This window comes from Diabrotica undecimpunctata, chromosome 4, assembly GCF_040954645.1.
Source record: "Diabrotica undecimpunctata isolate CICGRU chromosome 4, icDiaUnde3, whole genome shotgun sequence".
Taxonomy (NCBI): Eukaryota; Metazoa; Arthropoda; class Insecta; order Coleoptera; family Chrysomelidae; genus Diabrotica; species Diabrotica undecimpunctata.
This window is the reverse complement of record NC_092806.1, coordinates 12188457-12208296: the sequence shown is the minus strand read 5'-3', so window position 1 is coordinate 12208296 and position 19840 is coordinate 12188457. Positions and strand designations below refer to the sequence as shown.

Sequence of the window (19840 nt, the reverse complement as noted above, 5' to 3'; positions counted from 1 at the left end):
TGAGCAGACCTGTGGAGATTTTTAACAACTAGGCCTTAAACAAATTGTTGAATATGTAGTCTTTAAGTATGATGAAGCGTATTTTCCAAAAAAAATCTTTAAGCTTTACAGATGACCACGTTGAAATTTCATCGATGCAGAAATCTTTGAAGTCATGGAAGTTGCCAGATAAAGCAGATATTGGAAAATATGATTGGAATGAGGTTATTGGTGCAATTGAAGAACCAAACATTATTTCTTAGAGATTATAAACGCTTCTTTACTAATCTTATTTTTTAATTTGCAGTTTCTGTTTCATAAAGAATTTTGTTTTGATTTGTTAATGTAAGTTTACAAGCTGTTTAATTTAATATCAATAAATACAAATGGTTAGCTGCAAACTGTATATAATTTGTTCATAAATCTTATCTGCTGTACGAGACAGTATCCTTGCATTGAGTCTGGTTTCAAATCCGCTTAATTTAAATTAAAGTTTGAGGTTTCTGTGAAAGGTATAATCATTGCAATCAGGCTTATATAGCCCACAATGATTTCTACCAGCTCTTATGAGATTTTGGGCTGGTTGCTCCAGTTACTCCTGTGAATTGAGGTAACTGGACCCACCGTAAGTACAATTTTATTATTTATTTTATTATTATTGTAATACCTTTAATCAAATTAAGGTTTCATACATTTAAATAGTATTATGATGGTCATGTTTTTAGACATATTATAGTTTAAAACTTACTTATACTTTGATCATAAGGTAACTAAAAATCTAAGCCGAACGGAGATTTGTTGCAAAATTATGATCCAATTACCCCACCTTACCCTACGGCTGTCTCCAATATTGTGTTTATCCATGATTTTTACATTTTTATATATTAAGATACATGTAATGCTGTTTTGGCTTTTCTATGACGAGGCCAAGGTATTGGAAGTTTTGGTTTCTTATATCAAGAGTTTCTTTTTTATCAAAAAATTAAAATTAAATTTTTTTTAATTATTTAAAATTTTATAGCTTTCCATCATTGCTTCTCAATTGTGTACTGAAAAGTTTAAGACGCACACACAACTAAAGTAAAATAAAGCAAAAAGTAACTTAATCCTGCCCTGAAACAAGTACGTGTTGTGTGAACTCTTGTTTTCCAACTTTTGAAAAATTATAAATTTGAAAAAATGTTTTCCGTTACAACCCACCGTTAAGTATGAAAGTGACATGTTTGATGTTTACAGAAAAATACTACGTGTTTGTAAAGTTATATAGGTCGCTAATATAAAATTCTCTCAATTAGACGTAAATTAAATGCTGAGGAATTTTAAGAAAAATAAACACGTCGTAAAAACACATTAGGGACCAATATATTAATTTGCAACTTCCTGGTTTTTTTAAAAAAATAATTGGGCTAGCTTTTGTCGAGCTCATTTAAAAATGTATGTTTATCATTTCTAAACAAAAATAAAATCATTTATCAATGAAAACATTGACAACATAAAATAAAAAAAAAGAAAATATAAAATAAACTTCTTTATTTCCCAATCTATCAGTCTTGGAAATTAAAAAACGCAAATTGGACATCTTATCAATCCGACATCGGAACCGACAAACTTGAAAATTTTCCATTTAAGCAATGATATAAACTATGATATTACATCTTTAAGCGTTAAAAACGGCGTTAAAAAAATATAGAAAAGACAAAACCTTATAAAAGGCAACGTGATCATTGCGTTGGTGGAATAGTAAAATTGCACAAGCTCTGTCATCTTGTAAACATACCGTTAAAAAACTTAAAAAAAACATAAAACGGACAAAAATTTACTTAGTTTTAAAAAACTTAGAGCTAAATCGTTATATCAAAAAAGATACTTGGAGAACTTGCTTATCACACCAAATTCGCAGGTTATTTAAATGAATAAATTCGTAAACTTAAAGGTATCAACTCTTATAGCCATATAAATGCACTTACATACATTAATAAGATCTTCACTTGTAAAAAAGCTATTGATTAAACGTTAGTTGAAGTTTACCAACAAAATTCTAGCTACCAAAATATAAATCCGGAATTTTTATTACACAATAAGAAATATTGAAATTTTTCATGTAAAAAGACCCTTTCGATATTGCTATGACTTTTCAAGAACTAGAATTTTCCACTCATCATCATCAGTTCGCGCTATAGCAGGTCGTGAGCCTTGGTCTGCCTCAAAACAGTCTTCTATCCTTTTCGGTCGAGTGCGTGGCTTCTCGATCTCCTTACTCCAATCTCCCTTAAGTCTTTCTGCACTTTCTCTGCCTATTCAGTATAGCTATTTTAGCAGGATCACTTTCATTCATTCACATAATGTGGACCACGCATCTTGGGTGGTTTGTTATGCTGGATTTCACAAGATCTGCATCACCACCAAACGCTCTATAGTTCGAAATTTCATCGCTTCCTTAACAAACTATGTATATATATATATATATATATATATATATATATATATATATATATATACATCTAGCGGTTAATGTAAGCTCCGTTCTAAAACGGTATTATACTAACTCCAGTAGAATATACACCGTGTATTTTATTATCTATGTAGCGCTTTATGTAGACTCCGACCAACACGTAGGATTAAGTGGACTCCACAAAAGGATAAACCATTTTTGGGATCCGTATTTACGATATTGCATATCCTTCTAAACTCCTGCGATGTTGCCAATAATTGTATTAGTAGTAGATTTTCAAATTTTACAGCAGATACATTCTGGAACTTGAAATTTATTTAAATATCCATCAATTTAATCATGGAGAAATTTAAGGACTATTTGGCTAATTTATGTAGTTAAATATAAATTGTTAACCGCTATATACCTTTATTTTACTTTTTAGTTTTAATAAGTCAGGCGGTAATTTATATTACTTTTATATATTTTCAAACATAAGAAAGTGTGTATTATAAACTTGGAAAAGCGAAAATTTCCGTTTTTATTAATTAGTATTTTTTATTAAAATGCATTGGCACTAAAACATTTAGTACATTAATGTACGTATATCAAATAGAGTAATCGTGTAACAGTTTCTGAAATTAGAAGCCCCTTCGGTAAGATTATAAAGTTTGTTACCACAAAAAATCTACTAGCATGCACAGAGATGAGAGAGACCTACACAGAAGAAGATTTATTTTTAGCGAATGACAGGGCCATTTATGTAGCCAACCATTGTAAAATGAAAAAAAAAAAACTAAAATACTTATATAATATGTAGACCTGAAAGTACGCTGGAGGGTTTGAAATAAGAATTTACCTAAGGAATGAAATAAGAATTTACCTAATATAAAACAGATCTGAAAGAGAATAAAAAACAGATCAAAGAATTAATAGAGATTAAGTACATCCTTAAGTAACATATCTCAAATCCGCCTGCAGTTTTTTTGGGTAGATCGAGTAGCTCGACAGAACTGTTGCCGGTTCCAAGCCCAAATAAAGGAGGAGGGGGTCTACAGCCAGTTTAGCACCCTACTAATAGACTTTAAAACCATACAGCTCATAGAAACAGAATTATGCCTCGGGACAGGAATGATTTCATTACGACGACTAACGGGAGAAAGAGGACAACGAATTTGTGGTAAACGAGAAATACACTTCGCATCGGTGCTTTGAACGTAAAGTCTCTACAAGAGAGCAGAAAATTACAAAAGAGCTTGTAGAAAAAAAAATATAGACATGTGTGCGTTAAAAGAAACAAAGAAAAAAGGAAAAGGGTCAAATTATTATAGATGACCATCTCATGATTTACAGTGGTGTTGCCAAAGAAACCAGAGCCAAAGAAGGAGTCGCTCTGTTAGTACACAAAAATTTTTTACACCAAGTATAAAAATAGTAAGTGTATTTATACTGGATGTTAAACCTCTGAATGTGGTAGCAATTCACTTCCAGAGAACAACAAAGATACCACCACAAGGGAAAACTTCTAGGAACACCTTCAGACTGTAATAAACGAGACCCCAAATGATAAATATATAATCATTATGGGTGATTTTAACGCCCGTGTTGGCAATGATTTAGTTCCAGCGATAAAACAGCGATATAACGAAAATATCAGAAATGAAAACGGAAACCTTCTAACGGACCTCTGCAGCAAAAACCAGATACGTAATAATAATACATTTTTCCCTCACAAAGAACAATACAAATACATTTTTGAAAACAGTAGAGGACAAAGATCTATTATAGACTATATTCTGTTGAATAGAGAGCACTAACATCAGCAGAAATAGGAAGCGATCACAAATTGGTATTGTGCCGAATGAAAACACATATATGTGATAACAAAACACCAAAATACACCACAAAGATAAAAGTCGAAAGCTTACAGGATGACTCGACAAGATACCTATTCCAGAAAAGAAGAACCGAAAAAAACAGAAATACATATATCACAGAAAGTGATGGAGTCGAAGAAAGCTGAACAATACTTAAGTCTAATATCTTAGCCTCGGCCAAGAAAGTTCTCGGTAAAAGAAATATAAGTAAAGTGAAGGAAAAATGTAAAGAAAACAAAAAAGCTTACCTGAAATACATGTCAACCAAAACACAAGAGGCATAACATAATTACAAGACAATTAGAAACGAAACACATGCACTTATAATAAAAATAAAAAATGGTCACTGGGAACGTTTTTCGAAAGAAATGGAACATAATTTTTCTCGTCTGCAAAAGGAAATATAGCGCTTCATCAGACGTCAAAGAACGAAGGTAAAGTAACTAATAGAACTAAAATACATAGAAAATGATACGTGGATTGACTACCTTAAAAAGCTATATACAGTAGAAGAACAAACGACGCTAGAACCGGAAACATCAGAAATTACAACATATAAAGAACTTAATATAAATGTACAGGAAGTTCGGAAAATACTTGAAAACCTGAGGAACAGAAAAGCAGCAGGTCAAGACGAGATACCAAACGAATACTGAAATATTGTGGAGCAGCAATGACAGAACAATTAACAATATTAATTAATAAAATTATAAAACACAATAAAATGCCGGAAGAATGGAGAAGGAGCGAACTAACTCTACTATATAAAAAAGGAGATAAAAACAGACAAAAAACTACAGAGGTATAAACTTGTTAAATACTACGCTAAAACTTACAACTAAAATTTTACAAGTGCTAATTAATCACAATATAAGTTTAGCAGATGAACAACCGGGTTTTTTAAGTGGTAGATCGTGTACAGATGCAAAATTCGTTATAAAGCAAATTACTGAGAAATCACTGAAGTATAATAGACTAGCATTTCTGTGTCTGATTGACCTAAAGAAAGCGTTTGACAGAGTAAGACTGAAAGATGTAATCCATCTTCTGTATAATAGAGAAGCTCTCCTAAATATTATAAAAACTATCGAAAACATCGACCAAAATAACAAAATTGAAGTCAGAATAGAGTGACAACTTACAGAACCTATAGAAATAGGCAGCAGAATAAGACAAGGGATTCGTTGAGATTGAGCCCCATGCTCTTCAATTTGATCATGGATCAAATCATCAAAAGCGTTAACAAACGAAGAAGATACAGAATGGAAAACAAAGAAATTAAAGTACTCCGTTACGCAGATGACGCAATATTAATAGCCCAAGATGAAGATAGTCTGCAAAGATTTGTCCACAAACTTAACATAAGAGCAAAAGAATTTAATATGACAATCTCATCTCACAAAACTAAAACAATAGTAGTCAGCAAAGGACCACAGATGTAAAATAGAAATTGATAGCATTAGTAGAAACAAGACCCGACACAGCCACAACGCAAAGAATAATGGACGCGGCAGAGATGAGAGTACTGAGAAGAATTACAGGAAATACTCTGAGAAATCGAAAAGAAAATGTAACATATAGTGTATAAATGAATGGATACAAAATAGAAAAAAAGAATAGAATAACCACATAGGTAATGGAAATAAAATACCTGGCATTATGAATTTATTATGACAATTTCATCTCAGAAAACTAAAACAATAGTAGTCAGCAAAGAACCAACTAGATGTAAAATAAAAATTGATGGCATCAGTATTGAACAAATAATGAAAATAATATACTTGAACTTTATTTTACTGTCGTTTTGAAATTTTAAACTTTCTAGTGGGTATCTTTATGTCTTTATTACCAATTGTTATTAACATGCGTTTACACAACGTTATAACGTTGTGTATTATAAAAGTATTCTATTTCTTTTTATCGTAGTAAGTCATTACTCAGACAAAATATTTTGGTGTCTTATGGTATTGGTAACTTGATTCTGTAATAAAATTCATGGCAGACGACAAGCGGTTTCATAACCACTAAACATATCTATTTCTTTATTGTTTCCGTATATAGGTATTATGTTTTACAGTTATGATATTATGTTCGGTCTAATTGTTTTAAAAACTTTGTCGCTTGTATAAGCTTTAACTTTAATAATAATTTTATAGACCTTAATCATTTAGAAGTAAATATATATATAATTTTTTTTCTGTCACTTGGTTTAAATATAGTTCTTATTATATATATGAGCAGAAAATAACACTTATTTCAGTTCGTACGATTTGCGGTAATTTATTTAATGTTAATTTTGGAATTTCACGTTGTTGGATTATCTTGTGGTAGATAATAGTAATTAATGGTGTGGACTGTAAATTATATTTTGTGTGAGTAAATAGAATTATTTATTAACTTTTGGAAAAACTAATTAGTAGAACATATGAATTTGTGAAATATTAGAAAAACGTGGCGTCTTCTTGGAAATTATTTGATTAATGTCAAAATTGTCAATTGCCGACTTGATCCCGTCAGATTGTTTGATCTTGAACATAAAACGCACGGACATATGACAGGCTCTATGTTGCCGCACTAAACTAATTTTCTAAAAGTGTTCTAACATACTCCCGGCGTTGAAGTATGCTTCAAAATATAGTAGGAAACAAGTAAATATCAAAGCAAAAAAAACTTAGTCCCGAGATAAAACACTGCGACACTATTAATCTTCTATTGGCAGTGGAAACAAATGTCGTGTAGATCTGATGATGAGTCCATTGGAAGTTTTGATTTCAGCTACTCGATTTTCTCCATCTTTACCAGGAAATAATTTAATTATTCTTCCCAAAATCCATCTGCATGGAGGTAGATTGGTATCACGGATGATAACTAAGGATCCGGGTACAATGTTGTTGGTAGAACTGTGGTGCCATTTATAAGATTGGTGTAGCTGGCTGATATATTCTTTGGAAAAGCGGTTCCAAAATCTCTGATGCAGCTGTTGAACATGTTGGAATCTGCTTAGTCGATTCACTGGGATAGGTAAGAGATTTGGTTCAGGAATGGAGACTAAAGGACGTAATGTCAAAAAGTGGGAAGGAGTTATTGGTTCCAAGTCAGATGGATCTTCTGATTTGGCAAACAATGGTCTCGAATTTAAAATACATTCAATTTGGGTAAGCAAGGTGAGAAATTCCTCATATGTCAAATTTATATTCTTAAGCGTTCTTTTCATATGAAACTTCATTTGTTTCACTGCTGATTCGCATAAACCCCCAAAATTTGGGCTATAAGGTGGGGAAAAATGCCAAATTATATTTTTTGTTAAAGCAAAATCATTAATTTTATTTTGGTTTTCATATAAAAAAGTTTTGATAGACCTCAACTCTTTATTAGCGGCTCTAAAGGTTGAACCATTATCAGAGTAAACATTGGTAGGAATTCCTCTTCGTGATAAAAATCTCTTAAAACATGCAAGAAAACATTCAGTTGTCATATCAGTGAGTAATTCCAAATGTACAGCTTTTGTTACAAAACAAACATATACACAAACATAACATTTTAAAATTTTACTTCCACGACCTTTTTTTTCTTTCAGTGGAAATGGACCTGCATAATCAAGTCCTACATTTTCAAAAGGATAGGCTGGAGTAATGCGTTCATTGGGTAAAGATCCCATTTTTACACAATTGTGAGGAGGTTTCACACGAAAACATTTAACACATTGTCTTACAATTTGCTTTACTAATACCTTGCCAGAAATAGGCCAATATTGTTGTCTGATTAATGACAATAGAAGCTGTGGTCCAGGATGCAAATTACTGACATGGTAGTGTGTACAAATTAACTTGGTTAATACATGAAATTTCGGCAATAGGATTGGTGTTTTTACATTTTCTGGCAATGTTGAATGCATAAGTCTACCACCTACTTTAATTAATCCTTTATCTAATATGGGAGACAAATGAAGCAATCTGGATTTTTTGCTCAATGGTTTATCATTTAACAAACATAAAATTTCATCATGAAAGGATTCTGCTTGCACAAGTTTGATCAATAGCAGAAAAGAATCATTGGTTTCATGCACAGTCAAAAGTAAGCTTGGGGCTTTTGTCTTATTTTTAATATTTCTAATAAAACGCATTACATATGAAAAAACTCTTTTCATTTTATGCAAATTGGAAAATCTGGTAATAAAATTAGTAATCCAGCTGTTCTGAACAGTGGAATGAAGTGATACTTGAACAGATCGTTTAAGCTCTGGTAATTCAATTACTTCATCAGTTGAATCATTAGGCCACAAATCAGGATGCTGTCTTAAAAACTGCGGTCCCTGGAACCACAGTTGTGATTCGAGAAAGAATTCAGGAAAGATTCCACGACTAGCTATATCTGCGGCATTTTCCTTTGTATTGATATAATGCCAACTATCACTACTGGTGAGTGATTGTATTTTTGTTACCCTGTTGGCAACAAATACTTGTAACTGGCTAGGTTCCAGTTTTAGCCAACTTAATACAATTTTTGAATCAGACCACATGTATATCGGCATATTTAGAATTGATAAAGATTTGGTGACCTTGTCAATTAATTGGGAACCTAACAAAGCTGCACACAATTCAAGTTTAGGTATTGTTATTGATTTGATAGGAGCGACCTTTGTTTTTGAACACAGAATGTGAGAATGGTATTTGCTTTCTGGATCTATGCTGCATACATAAATACAACTTGCATAAGCATGCATTGAAGCATCACAAAAGCAGTGGATGCTTGTAATTTTATGACCTAATCCAAGTACTGGTCTTGGAATGTGTAATTTATTTAGACATGGTAGTTGATTATACAGTTTGGTCCAACTGTTATTTAATTCTGGAGGGATTATTTCATCCCATGGTTTTTGAAGTCGAAATAGAGTTTGAATTATTAGTTTAGCAATTAATATGACTGGACTTAGCAGACCTAAAGGATCATAAATTTTGGAAATGATAGATAATATTTGGCGTTTAGTAAATAAATGATTGGAATTTTCAGTAAGAGAAATTTTGAAGCAAAGAATATCTTGTTGACTCATCCATTGGATTCCAAGAGTTTTAAAACTATCAGAATCTCCTATGTTAATAACATTGTTGGAAATATCATTACAATTAATGTTAAGAATGGTTTCAGGATTATTGGAAATCCATTTTCTCAAAATAAATTTTCCAGACTCTAAAATTTTAAAAATATCATTACATCTCATTTGTAACTCTTGTAAATTGTTTGATCCTGTCAACAGATCATCTACATAAAAGTCTTCTAATATGGATTTTGCAGCTAAAGGAAACTGAGATTCATGTTCAAAGGCTAACTGACGCATGCATCTCATTGCCAAGAATGGAGCTGATTTTTGGCCATAGGTTACAGTAGTTAATTGATACACGTCAATATTATCTGTTGGATTGTCTCTCCAGACAATTTGTTGTAGTGGTCTATTCTCTTCATGTACCATTACTTGTCGATACATTTTTGACACGTCTGCAGACACCACATATGTGTACTGCCGAAATCTAATGAGGATGTCAAAAATATCATTTTGGATTTTTGGCCCTGTGTACTGTAGGTCATTAAGAGACCATCCAGATGTAGTGGGACATGAACCATCATAAACTACTCTTAGTTTTGTGGTAAGACTGGTTTCTTTTAGTACTCCATGGTGGGGTAAAAAATATGATTTTCTAGAAGGATGTAAGCTAATAGTGGGGTTAACTTTAACCATATGTCCTAGTTCTTGATATTCCTTAATGAATTGTTTATACAAATCATTAAGTTCCCTATTTCTCGAAAATCTTTTTTCTAGTAACAAAAATCTGCTAATTGCTGTATCTAAGGATTCTCCTAATAATTCAGGTGAAAACTTAAATGGAAGCTGAACAATAAAGTGTCCATTTTCTGATCGAGTGGTAGTGGTTTCAAATATTTGCTCACAGCAAATATCATCTTTTGATGGTGGTATGGGATCTTGGATTGAATCAATTTCCCAAAATAGTTTTAACTGCTCATCTTCGGCTATAGTTCTAGTGAAATGACACACTGCATGAGTTGTCTCATAGGGGACAGCTCCGTTTACTATCCAACCCAATTTAGTGTTTTGTAAACTTGGCAAACCTTTTCCTAGGTTGATTTTTCCATCACAAAGGAGGTCCCAAAATAGATGGGCACCAATAATAGCATCAATGCTACCAGATTCATTAAACAAAGGATCAGATAATTGAATATTGCATGGGATATTAAAGTTTTCAATATCAAAACTGGTTGAAGGAATTTGATTTGAAATAGCTGGCACAGCATAAAATATGGATGAAATACTAAAATTATTAACTCTGGAACATATTGTAATTTGACATTTTTTGGTAATACTTGATACTGTCTGATTTATACCACTAATGGCTAGGTTAGTAGGAATCATGGACATATTTAATTTTTTACAAAAACTTTCTTTTATTAAGTTTGTTTGAGCACCACTATCTAAAATTGCTCTACATGGAATTAATTCATGATTATTGGATTTAACATTAAAAACCACTGTTGATAAAAGAACTTGGGTATGTTTAATATTCATTGTTTGTGCAGAAAACTGATGGGTTACCGTTGGTGGCAACTCATCACTTTGTGCACAGTTAACTGATGATGAATCTAATGGAGATTTTAAAGCAGTGTCAGTTGAATGTTGCTGACTATTTTCAAAATGTATTAATGAGTTATGTTTGGAATTACATTTTATACATGGTCTTAAAGTACATTCAGCAGCTTTATGTCCATGTCTCAAACAATTATGACACAACTTTAAATTATTGACTTTAGACAATCTATTTTTTGTATCTAATTTTAGGAATTCAATACATGAATATATTAAATGGTTACCTTTACACAAAACGCAAGACTTTCTTTCTGCAACATTAACTTGGAAAACTCTTTTTTGATATTCACCTCGACTATCACGGTTTTCATGTTTATAATTAAAACCAGAATTATTACTATAATTGGTATTAGGTTTTTGACTACTTTGGTCTTGAATTTCTTCCAAAGTGTCTACTTTTACTTTTAGAAAATTAAAAAATTCAGTTAAAGTAGGAAGCTCTTCTTTAATATGACATTCCTTCCACTTTCTATAACTTTGTTTATCTAATTTATTGGAAATAATATAAATCAATAAAAGGTCAGTTAAACTACTTTTTGTAATCTGTAAACTGTCAATGGATGACATGCTATCTGAGACACTATCTAATAAATGCCTTAAATGTTTAGGTGATTCTTTTTGGATGGAATCTAAATTGAAAATGGCTTTAATATGTTTATTGACTAATAATTTTTTATTATCATACCGCATACAGAGTGCATCCCATGCAGTCTGATAATAATTTCCTGAGAATTCAATTTTATCTACAATACGTTTGGCATATCCATCCACAGATTGTCTCAAGAGTTGAAATTTATGAATATCTGGAAGTGTGGTATTTGAATGAACTACACTGGTAAATGTGGCTTTGAATTCCAACCACTGTTCAAAATCACCTTTAAAAACAGGTATTTTCATTTTTGGCATCAAGAGATGATTTAATGAGTCTACATGTGGTGTAGAACTAGGAGGCAATGTATTAATTACTGTATTAGTGTTAATGTAATCTTTTAAAAAACTAATTGCTTTAAAATACCTATTTTCAAAAGCATCTCTTTCATCAACTTGTTCTTGTAGTTTATCTTCACTGGTAGCAATCTCAATTTGTAGTTGGATCTGATCAAATTCAACTAACAAATTGCTACCAGAGTCATGTCTTAACTGAACTTCTGATATTTCAGGTTTGCTAGATGGTGTAGCATTTTTTAATATATTCACAAAGTTCTCTAAACTTGTTAGTTTGGCTTTATAAGAACCTCTGATTCTTATATTGTTGGCTAAGCTACTCATTTTTAAGATTTATGGCAATCTTTCAAAAACAACACTTAAGAATAATAATAAGAAATACCTTGCTAGAATACTAATACTAGCTGATTGATAATCTATGGCGTTATACAATCAAAATATGGAAAAATCTGTTTATGGAAATTTAAATTCAAATACACTGTTTGATCAAATCTTAAAGATAATAGAAATGGAACAAACTCACATGTACTGATGGATTTGGATCCTCTAAATGGTAAATGGGACTGTCTTCGACCTCTGAACAGCCTCTAGTTACAACTATGGATTCTATTTTACTCACACTATCCGGCTAGAATTGACCAAATATGTTGGATTATCTTGTGGTAGATAATAGTAATTAATGGTGTGGACTGTAAATTATATTTTGTGTGAGTAAATAGAATTATTTATTAACTTTTGGAAAAACTAATTAGTAGAACATATGAATTTGTGAAATATTAGAAAAACGTGGCGTCTTCTTGGAAATTATTTGATTAATGTCAAAATTGTCAATTGCCGACTTGATCCCGTCAGATTGTTTGATCTTGAACATAAAACGCACGGACATATGACAGGCTCTATGTTGCCGCACTAAACTAATTTTCTAAAAGTGTTCTAACACACGTTTATACTCAGTTTCTGTTGTTCCGCTTATTTATCTGAGAGATGTTACTTTTTTTTTCTTGTTATTATTTCTCTTTATAAGCAATTTTACTTGTTCATTGGTGGAATAATACCTCTATGGAAGGTTATCACTTCATTTTTTGCGCGATCGTCCGATACTTCTTCTGCCGATTCGTGACTTATCTCTTCCAATTTTGACGTCACGGGTCTCCTCCATTCTGCTTATGTGATTATTCCATTTTTTTTTTCTATTTTGTGTAAATTCATTTATACACTTTACGTTACATTTTCTTCTAATGTCTTCTTTCTGTTTGAGGTTAATGTACATTTGAAAATAAGTCGATAATTTTCCTTGAAATATTACTTTACTTGTACGTTACTCCTTGTTAAATTAAGCCTAGTTATGCCATAGTATGCCATAGTTTTATTCTTATTATTATATCATGTGTTTGTTCAAAATCTATAAATAACTAGTTTAATGTTTTTTTTTGTATTCCCAACATTTCTCATTAACTGCCTAATTGTGAATAATTGATCAATGATTTATTTCTAATTCCACAATAATAGTCTCCTATTTGATAGTTCACCTATTCACTCAATCGTTATAGGTTTATTAGAAAAAAATCTGTATATCCTAATAATTAATATATAGCTTATACCGCTATAGTTTGTGCAGTACATTTTATCATCCCTTTTGTGTATGGGTATGCTTTTCAGCAAGTTGGTACTTGCTCTTACTTTTAAATTGACAGGTTAGCTGTTTAACTGCCTATACTGAACTTTCTTCTTCATGTTGCAAATATATATAAAAATTAATAAAAACCACTCTGACATACCGTTGACTGAAATATTGGAGACCCTATATTATTCAATCAATGGAAATACTAAGATCACACGGGGGGAATATTATGGGTTATTTCTGGTTTCGTCATAATTTACACTAGTAAGTAAGTAAGTTCGTGTAACCTTCTGGCTAAGGTCTAGTGTTAGGGTTTTCAGGTCGCGCAAGCGCCCCTAACATGACTTAACGACTACTTTCGTAGCCGGGACCGACGGCTTTACGTACCCTCCGAAGCACGGTGGCAGCGCAGTTAAATTAGAAATTCAAATTTTGTCGGTGCCAGGATTCGAACCCGGGCCCTCCAGCTTGTTAAGCCAGTAACACAGCCACTGAGCTACGGCTGCCACATAATTTACACTGAAAATACTAACAAGAGAGTGCTCTCACTTCCACATGTTAAAATTGATATATAGTACCAACAGATGCTAGTTATATACCATCAGTACTAATAAAATGGAAACTATTAAATTAATGTCAATTTCATTTAATCAAACGTACTAACCTTAAACATGGTCATTTAAGGAAACACCTCAAAAATATTGACAAAAAATTAAAAATAGCTTAAGCGTTATACAAGTAACAGAGCAGCAAAGCTCACAGCATGAGAATATTGCCTCGTACTTTTATATAGCAATTTGTTTTCACAATTTTATAGTTTTTCGAAAAATTAACTCCGATTAGAAGATTAAAACGTCAAACAAAATGTAAAAACCTATTCATATTTTGTGATACAAAATCTTCAATTTCGATATTGAATATTCTTAATAAATGTATAATCTAATATTTAAGCCTGTTTATGTTTTACAGACTTGGAAAACACTAAACAGACAAATATTTATTCCTTTATGTACTAGGTTCTAAAAAAAGTGTACTCAAAACAAATAAATATTATCTACCAAGTGTTTTATTCCAGTTTCATATGAAAGCACCAGATATTAGATATGTATTATAAATTTCGTCATAGGTGCAAATTTGAGATAAAAACCAAATGATAGAGCATATAGTGAAATATAAATATCTTAGAATAGCTGTATCGAGCGAGGATAAGATAAGGTTATTGATGAGGAAAAAAAGACCTATCGCTGAGGAAGTGAAAAAGTAATTGGCAAACGCAAATGAAATATGCATTACAATCTATCATGATACACATATATTCGTACTGCAGAAACAAGACAATTAATAAACACGTTAAGGGAATCTTAATAATAAGCAAAATTTAACTTTTAATACACAGAAGAAATAATGATATGCAGAAGAAACACAAATTAAAAAACGTTATCCACTTATTGTACGCAAGAGAGATACCTCTAGAAAAAATCAAAACGACCGAAAATATATACCAAAATAACACAATAAAAGTAAAAGCAGAAGAAGAATTAACCGACCCTAATAAAGCTGACAATGGGATAAGACAGGGATATTTCCTGAGTCCTCTATTGTTCAACCTGATTATGGATGAAATAATAAAAAAGTAAGAACTAAAAAAAGATACCAAATGGAAGAAAAACAAATTAAAATTGCTGTGCAAACGACGCAATACTACTCTTTCAAAATGAAGATGATTTACAACGTATGCTGCACCAATTTCATATAACTGCCAGAAAATTTAACATGTTAATTTCCCCAAAAGAGACAAAATTCATGGATACAACAGCAAATTTACTAAGATGTTAATTGGAGCTGAAAGGTCAGATAATAGAACAAGTGATGGAGTTTAAATATCTAGCCATCACATTATCTAGCTACGGAAAGCTCGAAACTGAAGTGGAAGATCCAGTGAATAGAGCAAACAGAGCCGCAGGCTGACTATATGAAACAATATGAAGCAATAAAACTATCGGGAAAGAAAAGAAAGGCAGAATTTACAAAACAGTCATCAGACCAATGACATACGCGGCAGAAACAAGACCTGACACTGAGAGAACAAAAAGGATATTAGAAACAGCAGAGATGAAAACACTTAGAAAAATTGATGGTAAGACACTATGGGACAGAGCTAGAAGTACAGATATACGACGTAGATGCAAGATGGAGAAGATCAAGAACTGGTTAAGAAATAGAAGAGTAGAATGGAACGATCATATAAGCCGAATGACAACAAATAGAGTAGTAAAGACGGCAAGAGACGGTCAACCCGTAGGAAGACGATCAGTAGGAAGCTCACGAAAACGATGGAACGGCAACTTACTGGAGGCACAATGAAAAATGAAAGTTATGTCTATATAAATAGAAGAAGAAGAAGAAGAAGATACACAGGATAAACATTAAAATTGCTGCAAGAAAGATAAAATAAATCAGTCATATTAATGTAGAATAGCAGAGGACAGAGTGTTTAGAGAAAATAATGAATCAGTCATATTAATGTAGAATAGTAGAGGACAGAGTATTTGTCATATCTTTGGACAAGTGCCCAATTAAAAAAAGAACACAGGTCGTTCAAAAAAGACGGAACTCTAAAAAGAAAATAGAATAAATTTAAAAAAATAAAAGCATAAACATGTCTTTTCCTACTTTTTTAATATTGAAAATACGTAAATAGAACATTGAATTAAAATGTAATCTTTGATAATCTGTGATAAACCCATCACCTGAACAGTGGCACTGATATATGTAGTTGAAATTGTTTACACTTATTTTAACTGTTTATTTTGTTATTATCTAGATATGAGTTGCGACCGATATCACAAACTTATTTATTTTTCACAAAGAGGCTCTTTAATACCTAAAATTATTACTATACAAATCTGATTCGAAATATCGTCAAAAAGTAATACACGGCATGTAAAATTTAAATTTTTAATAAAAAGTAAAAGATTAGGCATTACTTATGGGATTTAAAGAACGCGCGTTAAGGAAGATTGAAGTACTAATAAGATCACCGCAATCGGGCATACCCCGGGTAATGATTAATTAATTAATCGGCTAATTCTTCAGTCACCCCTTTAATATGATTTTGTCAAATTGGTCCTTGTTAGAACCAACTGTTCTAATAACATATGTCTATAACTGTTAAGGGTATATCTAGAGATCAAGAAACTTTACTTTACTTAAACTTATCAGACATATGAGCTAAACACGAATGTAACTTATCTCTAGTGCAGGAAACACATATAGGGCCTAACCTAGAGTATTTGGTATATAGCTGATCGCTGAAAACCACATCATAGATATAGACATGCTATTTCTGTCGCAAAAGAAGCAAAGAATAACTTAAAGTAAGAAAGGACAAAACCAGTCAGCCGAGAGAACCTTTTAACGATGTTGAGCTTGGATCCACCATCTACATATTTAATGAAAAATAATACAACTACCGACATTGAGGATCTGAGCACAAAGTTTATTACGAAACCTGGACCAAAAACACTCCACAATGGCTTATCCGCATGATGAACAACTGTATTCAAATTATGGAGATAGCCAAAATTTAGAGACAAGCCAAAGTTGTTACCTTGCTTAAACCTGGCAAAAAAAAGACGGGTACGAAAAATATCCGGTATCAGGGGTGGTATTTTTCAATCTAAATGCCGCTTACGACACCTTAAATTACAGAATATTTCTCCAAAAACTATATGATATCCCCTTAGATAACAAGCTCACTTACATTGTCTGCGTATGCCAACATAAGAAAATATTTTTTGTATCACTCACTGGTAAGAGTAGCAGATGAAGAACGGTCTCGCTTGGGGTAGCATAAAGGCACCTACACTGTATAACATTTACACAAACAAACGATCCATACCGGTAGATACTAGGACTTCTATTATATAGACGAGACACCTATTATTGCACAATAAAAATAAACTATAAATATATTTTCAGCCAAAACCCCTGAAAAACTCGTGGGTGCTCCTTCAATTTCCTCAATATAGACGTTTTCAAAATAGTTTGTATCACACCGGGTCAGACATAGATTATTGTTTAAAACTAAAAGGTAAATTGAGGACCAGAAATATTATTCTTCGCAAGCTTTTCAGCTAAAAATGAGGCGCACGTCCTTCCGCCCTTAAAACATAGACGCTTGTACTATATGCTTGTGCTGCCGAATATACCTTGTTAGAGAAATTAACCATTCTTTCTTTTTGTGCACACTACTACCCATTTTAACACAAAAATATCTATTGTAGTACTTAACCATATTTATTTTGAGATAACCTTCTATCGAGATATCACATGTAGTACACAAATAAGACCAGAACTAAAATATTAAAAAAGCTTTATACAATATATCGCAGAAGATTGAATAAAATAAAAGTAGTTTTTATTAATCAGATGCTTACATAAAATGTACAAAGACACTCACGTAAACAAAATATATTACGAAATTTCTGTAATTAAAAAAAACATCAAGTTCGGCATTGAACTAATAAAATTATATTAAATGAAAAAACAACATCTTTAAAAATACAGAAAAAATAAAATTTTTTATGCAAGCGAACATTCCATTCAATAATTAGCCCAAATCCTTTTGTATCTTCATACCTGTTTTTTAAAGAACCAGTTACATTTTAGTACGTAGTTATACCAGGTAATATGATATCCTCTGTTACACAGTGTTATGCGTATGACATTCCACTGTCTACAAACAGTAGATAAAAATAAGGAGCCCATATAAACCGTTCAGGGTATATGTTGAAAATATACGGTATAATCGCACAGTTGCCAAACTCTCAGAGCTTAGTTAAACCGATAAACGTATGGTTCAAATATACAATGAAGAAGATCTGAACGACCCCTATAATATATACACGTGAACTAAGCGATATACATTTATGATACAGGGGTATTTACGGGCTCCAAAAAATTTTTATAAATTATTAAACTCTACATGCTGATGAATCGACTGAACCAATATTACGGAATTGTCAAGTGAGCTCCGTATATCGGTATCCACTTGACCACGGAGCTCAATTGAACCTGAATTTTAACATGGGCGGAGTTCACTTAATGCCGTAGATATATATATATATATATATATATATATATATATATATATATATATATATATATATATATATATATATATATATATATATATATATATATATATATATATATATATATATATATATATATATATATATATATATATATATATATATATATATATATCGAAAAAAGGAGTACGACCGTCAATCCAATATAAACTAAGGAACACTCGAAGAGTGGTGGGTTTTTCGGTCAAAGTGGAGAATTAGAAGACAAAGAAGGTGGCTACTTCATCTATTTATTGAAGACGTTTCGCTTCTTAATCAAGAAGAATCATCAGTTCATCTAAAATGAACAATATGAAAAAAAAACGCCACGCCTCGTTCGGCGTGGTACCTAGATTCCTGTCGCATTTCAACGACAGCGACTGAGAAGCTTAAGAGTGGTAACTTCATTATATATTTTTTTAAATATCTATAATTTAATTTTTAATAATGTTACCTAAAGTTAAGATCAAATTTAAATAATTATATACTGTTGGAAGTGCATCATATGATCTTTCTGGTTCTCTATAAATTAATGTTTTTTACTTAAGTTTTTTCACATATTTTTTTATATACATATACCATTACCACATGTCTTTTGCTGTGATAAGTTGAGTTAATTTGTAAACTGTATTCAGTTCAATTAATTGTCTATACAACATAATATTTAATGTTCAGTATCATAAGCTTCTTTACACATTTTATATCTTTGACTGCTACATATCTTTTTGAGGTAACCAACTTATAATAACTTTTCCATGGATGTTTGGTTTTTCATATTGTTCTTTTTAGATGAACTGATGACGCTTCTTGTTTAAGAAGCGAAACGTCTTCAATAAGTCCCCTGCCTTCTCCAAAAAGCACCTTTTTTACACATCGTTTCTCTGGCATTCGAGTGGTGTGACATAACCTGTTTGATAATCATAACTTACTACAGACTGAGAGATCAAGTACAAAAAGCAAATAGACTGGCAGGACTTAATAACACTATATGGCGAAACAGACCCATTAACACTAAGATGAAGTCAAGAATATATAAAGCCAGTGTAAGACCAAGCCAGATATTCCTGATATATGCCTCAGAAACAAGACCCGATACAGCCACAACACAAAGGCTACTGGAAACGGCAGATATCGTGTACATGTGAGAAGATTTACAGAAAATACGCTAACAGATCGAAAGAAAAGTGAAGACATTAA

At 31.8% G+C, this 19840-nt stretch overlaps 2 protein-coding genes across 2 annotated transcripts in view; both read right to left on the bottom strand.

Moving 5' to 3' along the window:
- The window catches only part of FMRFaR (FMRFamide Receptor), a 694226-nt gene that overhangs the window by 412539 nt on the left and 261847 nt on the right, over nt 1-19840 (bottom strand). The gene's annotated exons all lie outside the window — the stretch shown is intronic.
- LOC140438567 (uncharacterized) lies at nt 2104-12211 on the bottom strand. The gene is made up of 3 exons (XM_072528229.1): nt 10663-12211; nt 7840-10581; nt 2104-2273 (listed from the first exon to the last, which is right to left on the bottom strand). Exons 1-3 carry the CDS (start codon nt 12209-12211, stop codon nt 2104-2106), a joined length of 4461 nt encoding a protein of 1486 aa, XP_072384330.1.

Coding starts and splice junctions, on each gene's coding strand:
- LOC140438567 (XM_072528229.1), bottom strand. CDS start 12,211: ATGAGTAGCTTAGCCAACAATATAAGAATCAGAGGTTCTTATAAAGCC. Junction 10,582..10,662: donor TATAAATCAGACAGTATCAA/GTATTACCAAAA, acceptor ATGCTGTGCCAG/CTATTTCAAATCAAATTCCT. Junction 2,274..7,839: donor AGAAAAAAAAGGTCGTGGAA/GTAAAATTTTAA, acceptor TATACTGAATAG/GCAGAGAAAGTGCAGAAAGA.